The sequence below is a fragment of the Mustela lutreola genome, chromosome 12, assembly GCF_030435805.1.
Source record: "Mustela lutreola isolate mMusLut2 chromosome 12, mMusLut2.pri, whole genome shotgun sequence".
NCBI lineage: Eukaryota > Metazoa > Chordata > Mammalia > Carnivora > Mustelidae > Mustela > Mustela lutreola.
Genome location: NC_081301.1, coordinates 37463822 through 37475849, shown reverse-complemented (window position 1 = coordinate 37475849; position 12028 = coordinate 37463822). Strand labels below are relative to the sequence as shown.

Genomic DNA, 12028 nt, shown 5'->3' with positions numbered 1-12028 from the left:
AAGAGTTAAGAAAGGACACCACACTGGACGGAAAACCTCTCCCTCAGGGAATAGGAAAGATCACATTGTGCAGGCACATTCAAACAGCTCTCTCCTTACCAACGTGACCGATGCCCTAGGCTGCTGAAAATTATCAGGAGTCTGGGAAAGGCCAGACCAAGGAAGGAGGGGCAGGACAACAGCCTGCAGGCCTGTTCAGGTAGGAAGCACACTTCCTTTGGTGCCCTCTCCAGTGCAGGCTTGTCCACGGAGGCCAGGAGACTCAGCCTGGCAGCAAGGGTTGGATGAAAGCAGCAGCAATCCTGGCCTCAGAGTGAGGCTGCAGAACCAGGGACTCCCCGGGGCCAGCACACTTGTAAGCAGAGATGGCAGGGCAGATCCACAGGGACCCTTCAAGAGTATCAGCTTGGGTGGGTCACTCAGCTGGGGACAGACAAGCCATGCTGCTATCACAAGCATCACTGATGGCCACTTCAGAGGCCAAAGACACTGAACAGCACTTCAAAGAACACAAGTTGGGAAAAAAAAAAAAACTCTAGAGTCAGTCAAGCAACCCTATGTCTTACGTCATATGGTTTTTCTTGTTCAGAACGGGGGGAGAGGGGGGTACGGGCAGTAGGGGCATGCCTGAAGGAAGAGAAGGACCCACATGTAGTAGAGGGCACTGCCTCTTGGGACCCCAGGTCCCAGTGGTCTCCAAGTTCCCAAGCAGTAAGCACAGGACACTCCTGCCCAGCTACAGTGACATGAGGCCCAACCCCCAAATGCTAGCAGCTTTCTCAACAGGGTAGCAATGAAGGCCTAGGGAGGAAGGACCTGTGAAGAGCCTGAGTCCCCCCATCCCCCACCACATCCCACTCACCATTGGCAGACGTGACTGCAGCATCTGGAGCTCATCATAGCCATAGATCTGCGTGAGGACCAAAAAGGGTGTCAGGGACCATGTACCATCCCTTGGGAAGCCCAGGCCCATGTAGGGGCCTAAACAAGGTTGGGGAGATGGGACATGGGGACTCAGACCATCTGCTGTGAGAAGACACCTTGATGGAGTCCAGATGAGGGAGAAATACCAGGGAAAAGTAGCCCAAGGCTCACCTCACCAGGTCCTGCCAGGTGTCAACCCCTAAGGCCACAAGAGTCAGGCAGCCAGAAGCCATACACTGTGCACTCACCGGATAGGCAGGAAGCAATCCTCCGGGGCCCACGAGGTACTGGTTGTGAAGCAGGGGAGGTACTCCCTGGGGCAGGTTAGGGGGTGCTTTGCCTGTGAAAGCAAAAATCAAACAAGCAGTGATGCCACCACAAAGAGCGCAAGGTCGCAGCTACTGTTGGGGAGTGGGCCCTGAGCTCACAGTCACAGTACTGCCCCACATGGGGCCACCACCAAGAGAGGAGGGCAGCAGCTGAGAGACACAGAAGGCTGTGCCAGGAAGTAGAGGAGACAAAGCATGTGACACCACATTCAGGCTCTTTCCACATCAGAGGGTTCATTGCCCAGACAGAAACACCACCCCTCACCCACTCCTATCAATACAGCACTGAGCAAACCTAAACATAAGGAACAATCTGCCTCCTCAGAACAGAACTAAGGCTGGGCGGTGCCAGCAGAGGGGGACAGGCTGTGTCCAAGGCAGCTTTCAGCAGCTTCTACTAAGCCACAGTTTGCTTGGTCCACAAAGACTGCCCAAGTCTTGCTGATGGACCATCAGTCCTCCAGAAGGAGCCCAAGAGAGCTGTTCCATGGTCCATTCATGTCACCAGGCCATCTCAGCTCCAGAGAGGAAGACAGCAGAAAAGACAGGGGACCTACAAGCACAAAGGCTACCAGGAATCTTGCCCAGGGGAAGCCCACCCAGAAGACTGGTTTCCTTCATCCCCACATCATTGCTGGAAGGACTGGGACTCAAGAAGTCAGTGGAACAAAGAGGACCAGGGAGCAATGGCAGGGCTGGAGGGAGACCAGGATGCTCCTATGCTTGTAGCTACCCAGCATGCCCTGCAGCCACCTCTAGGCATCCTCCCTGGGAAACCAAGCATCACCTTCTGGGGCGGGGAATAGATAGGCAAGGTCTGGGGAGCACACACCTGAGGTCACCAAGGGCGTGGCCCTGGCACTGCTGCTGGGGGCACTCACAGTGGCCCCGCCCAGACAGAGGCTGTTCACTGTGTTCATGCTGCTCGGCAGGCTGAGCCCTGAGGACGTGGCACCCGAGGCAGAGGTTGCTGCCGTTGAAAAGGTGGCTGAGGACTGAAGGGAAGGGGTGCTCTCCACACTGGCATGCTGGCAAAACAGAAAAGCGAGGACACATGGATCTGGTAGCAAAAAACAAGAGCGCAAGAGGACCGGTCTGGCATCTGGGTCTGCACTCTGAAGACCGGTTTGAGGGGCTCTGTGCTCACACTGCAGCTAGATGAGGCCATCAGGACACAACTCATAAGCTGAGTATCACATAATTAAAGCTGAGCTTTACTGACCAACACCCTCCTACTAAGAATCGTTGCTCAAGATCTGCTATCTGAAATAAGGTACAGATACCCCACATAAACCTTAGGTCATATGTGAACACAGAATGTGTTCGGAATGTGAGGTGAGAATCCACCTCACAGAAGAGCAAGCAGTCTCAGGAGAGTCAATCATGGCACCACAAGCAGCCTGGCCCAAGTCACAGCCTTCTGAGAACAGCTGCCTTCTACTAGGCTTCCTAACTATTCTGATATGGAAATCACAGGGGGCCCAGAGAGGCCTTTGCTCCAGAACCTGGTAGGCCATCAGGACCTACCTAAAAGGGCATGGCCTGCGTCTCTGCCTGTTCAACATGATCCACCTAGGGAGGAAGGGTGAAACCCAACAAAAGATCTAAGGAGTTCCAGGAATCCTGCCCAGGTGTTCAATTCCAGGGAGGAACAAGGTACCAAAAAGCGCTTCAAAGGCTCAGGGGTGGGTGAAAGAGATGCACCTGGTTGGGCAACAAGGCCCAAAGAGGGAAGAAAAGGCTCTGTGAGACTGAGACTAGCCTTCAAACCAGAGCATGTACAGAACAAAGCAGTCTAGAAACTCCTGGAGAAGCCTCAGGAACAGGAAGCCCCAGGAGAAGGGGGACAATCATGTACCCTATCTTGCACCACACACACAGCTCTGTGTAGGTCCCAGCCTCACAGACTGTGCCACCCAGGTCAGCTGAGCACAGACCTTAGGGTCCTGCCATTCAGAATCAGTACAAGGTGAAGACAGGCAAAACCGTCATCTCCTGGGGCACCCCAGGACTCTGCTCCCTTGGCCTAGACTGACAGAAGCTGGGTGAGGAGAGCCCCAAGGACAGAGGGAGGCTAGGCCAGCCTGTCCCAGCACCCACCCCACATTCCTCTGCATAGAGCCAGGCTGACCACCTGCTACAGAATCAGGAACAGATCTGACACTGTGCCTACATGTCACTAGTCGTACAACTTTTCAACTCTTTTAACCACAGGACAAAAAATTATTATTCCCCAGTCTGGGGGAAGGGGGAATCCACAAGAGCAGCTAACTAGAAAATTAGTTCCTGACTTGCTGAAAGGAACTCAAAGTCATCCAGTAAGCCTCTCCTACCTCCAAATGAACCTGACAGGGCTCCTGTCCCTGTTCCTCACCTCCCGATCTGTGAGGGCGGCGAGGGGCTGGCCTAACTGATCTCTACTTCATTTAAACAGCTCAGGCAGCTGCTCCGATGGGGCAGTGGAACCAGCTCTGCAAAAAGGGCACCAACCCTTCCACAACGACACAAAGGACAGGAGAAAACATGGAGATTTCCTTCATAAACTTCAAGGGGGAAAGAACTAATTATGACAGAGGACGAAAAGACTGATGTATCTGACTATACAAAAGTCAAAAATAAAATGACAAACCTGAGCAAAGTATCTGCACCTCCCATCACAAACGGCTACTTTCTAGTCTCCTGAATACGGACTGCCTAGAAAGAGACACCAAGGACCTGACAGAAAAATGAATATGAAGAACTCATTGAAAAGGAAATTTAATGGCTTTCTAATATATATATATATATATATATATATATATATATATATATATATATATATATATATAAAGATGTTCAATCTCATTCAATAAAACACTGTACTGACAGGTCATTTTTCAATTAACACATGGGCAACATAAAAATTTCTGACAACACAATCTCAGGAGGCAGTGCGGAAACAGTCCATCTCCTTCTTTGCCAGTGGGAGGTAAAGAGGTTAGTATCACTGTGCAGTGACTGCAATTCTGCAATTTGTATAAAACGTCAAATGGCTGGGGATTCAACCTCCAGGACTGCCCCTGCAGACAAAGCAAGGTAGAAAGTTATCAAATGTAACAATGTTTATTGTATTCCAGACAGAAAATGGCCCTGCAGCTCCATTAGTGAAAGAGCGATTTACTAATGTGATGTAGTAGAGCTATGGGAAAAGAAGACAGAATCTATGTTTTAGCACAGAAATATCTCAGAGAACTGTTACATGGGGGGAAATGCTGAAGGACACTATCTAGGGAACAGTCCCATATATGTTACAGGGGAAATAAATGAAAGCAAAGGGCAAGAGGCAGTGGGAAAGTGACTGTGTATGCATTTCCTAGTTTACAGATTAAAAAAAAACTCCAGTGGATCAAGAAAATAATAGGAAGGGGTAGAACCCAAGCAGACGTGATAGAGAAAAACACTTCAGTATCTATCTCTTCATACTTTTCATTACTGAATCTTTTAACTGTATTAGCAATGCAGCAATTCTGGCACATGGCAAGGTCTGGGACTCCCTGGATGAGGCTATTCTGGCTGGGGCATTTTGGACACGGAAAGCGGCACACCCATGTGAACAAGAACACAGATTCCAACACACCAGGGCCCCGGGACCGGGGGCCAACTCTCCACACTCCGGACGGCGACCAGCTACAGTTCCCACCCACCAACAGCAGGCACAGGCACGGGACCAGGCACTTACTCCATGGGCAGAGGCATCCATCTGTGCTCTGCTATAAAGATGGTGATCTACGTATTTTATGACAAAGAATTATGTACAAGATGTCACTAGGAAAACTGGAGTTTGAAACCCACAATGTTAGCCACATCCTGATGGAAGGAGAGAGCTGACTCTGCCATGACTCCATTCTGTAGCAAATGACCTCTTCTTCAGAGAACACAAAATTCCCCCAAATTTCTAACCTCTCCTATTGATCTATACCCGAAACTTCTTTCCCTGCTTCTGGATCGATCTCTTATTATCTGTTCTTGGTACCTGTCTGCCTACCTTTACACTCAGGGCCCCCTAGTCTGAGTGAAGCACCCTGCTACCACCCTGCCTCTTCACCATCTCACCACGTCCGTTCCTCCGCTCACCACAAGCTACAAAGACCACCACTGAAACTGTGTCCATCTCCACACCTGGAGAAGCCACACTGCAGTAACCATCTCTTTAGCACACGGGGACACTTGCCAACTTAGGACTTCTAGGTTTGCCTCTCCACTATCAACCTTCCCACAATCTGCCTCTGAGCTGGGGAGGATGGTCTCCGATGGCACGAAGGAGGAGAATACCTGAATACCAGAATACCTGATGCCGTGACAAGGAAAGTCTGTATGACCACACACCGCAATGCAGTTACACGGACTAAAGGGGCTAAGAGCTAGGGAGGCTCAGAGAGAGATGTGCATGTACGTGTGGCCGAAGACAGCTAGTCCTCACCCAAGTTCTCCCTTTTCCCTCCCAACATTCTCTCTACAACGGCCTTCCCAGAGGAACAAAAGATAACCTAGAACAACGCCCTTGATTCAACTTGACTTCTGGTGGAGCATAAGCTCAAGTTAGCAATGAGCCTACTTTGCTCTAAAAAGCTTGACATTACCTCAATGCGACCAACCCAAGAGTAGGTTCAAAAGGTTCCTCTAACTGGGGCGCCTGGGTTGCTCAGGGGGTTAAGCCTCTGCCTTCGGCTCAGGTCATAATCTCAGGGTCCTAGGACTGAGTCCCGCATGGGCTCTCTGCCCAGCAAGGCGCCGGCTACCCCTTTTCTCTCTCTGCTTGCCTCTCTGCCTATTTGTGATCTCTCTCTCTGTCAAATAAATAAATAAAATCTTAAAAAAAAAAAAAAAAAAAAAAAAAAAAAAGGCTCCTCTAATGGACAGGAAGCTCAGTGAACGCTCAGGAACAAATCTAGCCCCCGACAGCCCTGCCTATCATAGATCAACTCTAGAGAAGCAATTCTTCCACTGAAGTACCAGTTCAGGAAGCAAGAAGTTGGCCCTGGTACCTAGGAAAACCAACAGCTCAAACCACAAACCTAGACTGAGATAATACACCTGAGGAAGCTGAGGTTATCTTAGATACTCAAAACCCAAAAAACCAAAGCCCTACCAACAGAGGACTAAGCTCCAAGCTCACTGAGTGGGGTGGGAGATGACAGGACAGAGAAGACACTTACTGTGTGTGCTGTGCTGGAGGAGAGCGCTGCATGTGCAGAGGAGAGGCTGCTCTGATGGCTGGAGAGTGAACTAGAAAACAAAAAAGAGCACCAAGTGTCCACCCCACCAAGTCACCCCACAGCAGAGGCCCCATGTCCAGATGGGCTAGATATAAGTTTGACCCATCCCCCCAAGGGGAGCCCTGGCTTCACACACATCACTCATCATCACCTTAGGCCCAGACCAGCTGTTGGGATGTTGAGAAATGATCTAAAGGGTCATTCATCATGAGGATCTGGGACAGCATGGCCTGGGACACCTCCAGAGCCAGCTTCAGCCAATTAAAAACACTCGCTCTTTAGACTGTAAAAAGTGAACAGGACTGCACTAAGAACACTGCTAGCCACGGAGACACCATTCAATCTGTGTGTGAGGGAAGAAAGTTCCCGTTCAAACCTCCACCCCCCATACCAGAGCCAAAGGCTGACTTCCCTTCAAATCCAGAATTCAAAGGCTTTTATTCCTGGCTTGGCGGGGGTGGGGCACGGCAGAGAGGTATATCCTACTCCAAAGATACAGGATGAGGATCAAACAAAATCCACTGTCCTACACCCTGTTCTAATAATTCAACCTCTAAAGCCAGAACAAGAACAAGTAGACCTGTTCAAAAATCAAACACAATTCTCACTTCGCGTTGCAGTGACTTGAGCCCAGAGCTCAGAGGCCAGGCTCAGGGCACACTCCTGAGGGGTCCAAGAAGAGCAGCAGCAGTGACTGCTGGCCCCACTCCATTCCCAAGGGCCCCAGGGGCCTGCGACAGCAGGGACATTTCAAGTAGGCAAGTTTTACACATCTAGTGGTTCTGAGACCAGGCCCAGCCAAAGCCTATGCCCTGCCGCATTATTGCTAAAGACCAGGCCACCATGGTGGGGGCAACGAGAGGGTTTTGTTCATTGCCGCTGCTTTCTGTAAGGGTTCAGAACTTCGCCCCACTATGCCTCTCTTTTTGGGTCCATATTTTCTCCATACCTGCTAAGCTGAGAGAGGGGGCTGCTGGACAGGTCACCAGGCTGGGACATGGAGGGCAAAGTGGCAGTGTGCTGGGACGCGGAGGGCAGAAGCGGAGTGCAGGAAGTGGTGCTGGGCAGGGAGCCCACAGATGGGAGGGTGGAAGGAGGGTCTGTTGTCTTTGGAGCTGGAACGGATGAAGTAGCTGTAAAAAACAGACTGGTTAAGCTCCAGACCCAATCCTAAGTACCTAAAATATACTCAGTGCCTTGTGACACCTCAGGATCAACTTGAGAAACATAAATTATATTCCCCAGGGGATAGCATTTTCTGTCCAATACAACTAATAAAAATGACATGTTAAGGTAAGACAAACAGGACTTGGCCAAGAGTAAGAAGAAATGATACCTTTATAACCAACCCTAAACTGTTCTGTAATGTTAACATACATCTCCTAACTAAAGGAACCCAACTCTGAGCTGCACTAGAAAGGGCAAGAGGCTCTGAGACGAACACACAGGATTAGAATGCGAGGCAAACTTATCTCAAAAGGCACAAGGGATAGTAGAGGTCTGGTAGGCAAGACCATCAAAAGGGATACGTCTTTGCTTCTATCAAGTCAGTATGAAATCAGGCTGACCTGGGAAAGCGCACAGCCAGTTTAGGGCAAATGGGGGTTGAGAGCACAGGGTACATACAGTGTGGGGTGTTACAGATGCCTACAAGCCACTGTCAACAGTCACTTTCACATGCACAGTGAGCACACTTCCTTGAACAAACAAAACCCTCAGGACACACAGAGGAGCTTATTTGGCTTCCAGAAGATCATAAATATGATCAATCCTAGCTGTAGAAAAGACTCAGTTTTAGTTCTATCCACACATATAACTCAGATATGTGCTTGGATATAAAGCATCATTGTCTTTCCCAGTTAGGAAGAACAGTAACCCTCTACCCACCCACAGGACTCGTTGGGAACCCAATGGAAAACATGCCAGTCTCTAAAAAGGAGGATGAATTTAAAACAAACACAGGTAGCAACAGGGGTCAACACACAACTTAGCCCATTCTTAGAGGAGTCCTTACTGTCTAGAGACTTCCCTTTTACTGACAGTCTATTCCAAACACGACACCTACTGTTACAGATACCAGATGAAAATACCACAGACGTCCCTGTCCCAAAACTCAGACCCCATCACTTACCTCCCTAGGTCTCAGGTCACAATGATAACAAGTTCACAAGAAGCCTCATACAGAATGGGGGGAGGGGGAGCACAGGGAGTAGACAGATATAGAGCTAAAAACCTATCTAAAACACACACGAGGTTTTCCAGACATTTCATATCTTATTATCTCATTTAAAATCTCCAAACAGAGGTGCCAGGGTGCCTCAGTCGGTTTAGGGCCTAACTCTTGATTTCAGCTCAGGTCATGATTTCAGAGTTGTGAGATCAAGCCCTGCACTAGGTTGTGAGCCAGGCGTGGAGGTTGCTTTAGATTGTCCACCCCCACCAACCCCACCCCTCCCTGAGTTCTAAAAAAATTAATTAAAATCTCCAAATAACCAGGATACCTGGCTGGCTCAGTTGGTAGAGCACGGGACTCCTGATCTCAGGATTGTGAGTTCAAGCTTCAGGCTGGGTATAGAGATAACTGAAAACAAAAAGAATCTCCAAATAAACTAGGATACCTCTATGTGTTCTCCATCTCATGCCTGTACTAAAGAAACTTGGCACCAAGGCTTGTGGAGTAAGAATGTCCTCTGATGTAACATTCTCGGGGCTATCAATGTACCTCCAAACAGCTCCGGCAGCCCAGCAATACCAAAACCAATTCTGCGTAAATCACATGTGTCACTTTAATTCCAACTGAGGTCCCTCTTGAACTGATGAAATTCCATGTCCACACTACCAAAAATCTTTTCTTTTTTTTAAAGATTTTTATTTATTTATTTGACAGACAGAGATCACAAGTAGGCAGAGAGGCAGGCAGAGAGAGAGGAGGAAGCAGGCTTCCTGCTGAGCAGAGAGCCCAGCTCGGGGCTCGATCCCAGGACCCTGGGATCATGACCCGAGCTGAAGGCACAGGCTTTTAACCCACTGAGCCACCCAGGCGCCCCAACACTACCAAAAATCTTAAATAAAAGGCAAGTCCAGGGCACCTGGGTGGCTCAGTCAGTTAAGTGGCTGCCTTCAGCTCAAGTCATGATCCCAGGGTCATGGGATCAAGCCCTTCATCAGGCTCCTTGCTCAGCGGGGAGCCTGCTTCTCCCTCGCCATCTGCCTACCACTTTGCCTACTTGTTTTCTCTCTCCCTCTCTAGTAAGTAAATAAATAATCTTTAAAAAAAAGAGAAAAGGAAAGCCCTTCTGGCTTCTCTACCCAATACCGATGCCTATTTGCCTTACTGAATAATAATGAAAATCATCATTAACAATCACAGATAACCAAGCCAAGAAAAAAGGAAAGAAACAGCTAACAGTAATTCATCTGCACCAACTCTAGAGAGCATCTGACCTCTTTTCTTCACAACAGTCCACTAGATCCTTAAGGCAAAAAGCATGTCTTTCCTGAACTAGCACACCAAGTTTTTGCTTTAAAATCAAGCATAGTACTGGAGAGCTCTATGAACATACTGGAACCTGTACCTCATGTCTTTGTACATGTCTCTATACATGTACAAGCATGTCTTTCCTGAACTAGCACACCAAGAATCAAACATAGTATTGGAGAGCTCTATGAACATATTGGAACCTGTACCTCAAAGCATCTTTTGAATCCACACTACACTGTATACCTGGGGTGCAGGCGACCAGAACAGAGGGATATGAGGCTTATTATCACCTCCTTCTTGCTGTAGTATTGACATTTCTCTTAATACCATCAGCTACAACCTACTCACAGAGGCATCTCTGGCTGGACTTGTAAACCCTGCCAAAGAAAGGATGCCAATGTGATGGATCAGAAGTAACTATCAGAAAAAAGGCAAAAGGACTATTTTTGTAGAATTAGTCACTCGCCATGGTTTTCTTCATCATATTGGCTATACTCTTTTTCTGTTTGATTTCCACCAGCCAAAACAAGAGTGGTTAGTTATATACTTACTGTCTACCGTCTGCTGACTTCGACCACCACCATGTCCATTCTATAAGGAAAAAAAAGTAAGTAAATCCACAAAGTCAAATGACAACTTAGCTGAATTTCTACTGGAATTTAGCCAGAAACATATGAAGTATAGATTAGTCAAGAAACGATGTCTGGTTTTATTTTGCTTCTTAATAAAAGGACAGGTAATAACATATTCTTAAGAAATCCCAAGGATGAGGCACCTGGGTTGCTCAGTGGGTTAAAGCCTCTGCCTTCAGCTCAAGTCATGGTCCCAGGGTCCTGGGATTGAGCCCTGCATCGGGCTCTCCACTCAGCAGGGAGACTGCTTCCTCCTCTCTCTCTCTGCTTACCTCTCTGCCCACCTGTGATCTCTGTCAAATAAATGAACGTTAAAAAAAAAAAAAAAAATCCCAAGGAGCTGACATTTTTGAAAATCAGACTGTGTATTTAGGGGACTAACAAAGACAAAACATAAGACTCAAATCACAGGGGTGCCTGGGTGGCTCAGTGGGTTAAGCCGCTGCCTTTGGCTCAGGTCATGATCTCAGGGTCCTGGGATCGAGGCCCGCATCGGGCTCTCTGCTCAGCGGGGAGCCTGCTTCCCTTCCTCTCTCTCTGCCTGCCTCTCTGCCTACTTGTAATCTCTGTCTGTCAAATAAAATAAATAAAATCTTAAAAAAAAAAAAAAAAAGACTCAAATCACAGGAAGCAATGAAGCAGTCCTAAAAATTAAGTAGTACAAAAAACTTAGGAAGTTACTATACTGAAATCACCACATCTTTCTGTATCATGCACATTCTGTCTCTTGAGTACCAGTCTTGCAAGAAAAAAATGTTTCCAAATGAAATGAAAAATGGTTCTCAGAGATGTTACTGTGAAACAGCTTTCCTGACTCGGTAGGGAAAGAGTGGGTTAGCAGAGTGTGGCAGTGACTAAACAGAGCAGAATCTGAAAACAACTAGATGGTGTTGACCGTAAGGCATTTCTCTGGAACCAAGACACACAGAAGGAAAATTGGTACCAAGGAAAATTTCCACAAACTGAGCAACGGAGACAGGTATAGAGAGAATGACAGTGGAGCATAGAAAACTCCAATACTGTCCCTGGATAAGAAAAGGAAGCTGACCTGAGCCGAAGGCAGAGGCTTTAACCCACTGAGCCACCCAGGCGCCCCCAGAAATTTCCTTCTTACCAATGTCAAACCTCCTAAAAAATGGGGCACAGTGGCTCAGGCAGTTAAGCGTCTGCCTTCGCCTCAGGTCATGACAGAGCCCCACATCTGGCTCAGGGAGCCTGCTTCTCCCTCTCCTCCCTGCTTATGCTCTCTTACTATCTTTCTCTCAAATAATAAAAAAACCTAACAAAAAAAAAAAACAACAAAAAAAAGGACAAACCTTATAGATGTTACCTCTGTATTAATCCAAATCCAGTACAATTTCTGTTCAAGAAATGTTATTTATAATATTTTTTTCCTTTTTCTTTTTT

At 47.8% G+C, this 12028-nt stretch overlaps 2 protein-coding genes and 1 non-coding gene across 9 annotated transcripts in view; 1 reads left to right on the top strand and 2 right to left on the bottom strand.

Moving 5' to 3' along the window:
• Positions 1-12028, bottom strand: part of UBAP2 (ubiquitin associated protein 2) — a 135449-nt gene that overhangs the window by 4102 nt on the left and 119319 nt on the right. For 6 of the 7 annotated variants that reach the window (XM_059142387.1, XM_059142385.1, XM_059142391.1 and 3 more), the window contains 6 exons: positions 10541-10580; positions 7458-7641; positions 6449-6518; positions 2086-2281; positions 1173-1264; positions 863-910 (listed from right to left, as the gene is read on the bottom strand). In XM_059142387.1, the coding sequence (XP_058998370.1) occupies positions 863-910; positions 1173-1264; positions 2086-2281; positions 6449-6518; positions 7458-7641; positions 10541-10580 (630 nt within the window). Of the gene's footprint in view, positions 1-862; positions 911-1172; positions 1265-2085; positions 2282-3882; positions 3958-6448; positions 6519-7457; positions 7642-10540; positions 10581-12028 lie in introns of those variants that run through there. The other variant, XM_059142392.1, reaches the window with a different exon arrangement.
• The window catches only part of UBE2R2 (ubiquitin conjugating enzyme E2 R2), a 254116-nt gene that overhangs the window by 124538 nt on the left and 117550 nt on the right, over positions 1-12028 (top strand). The window lies entirely within an intron of this gene.
• LOC131813407 (small nucleolar RNA SNORD121A) lies at positions 8286-8367 on the bottom strand. Its single transcript, XR_009346807.1, has one exon. It is a non-coding gene; the product is annotated as a small nucleolar RNA SNORD121A (small nucleolar RNA).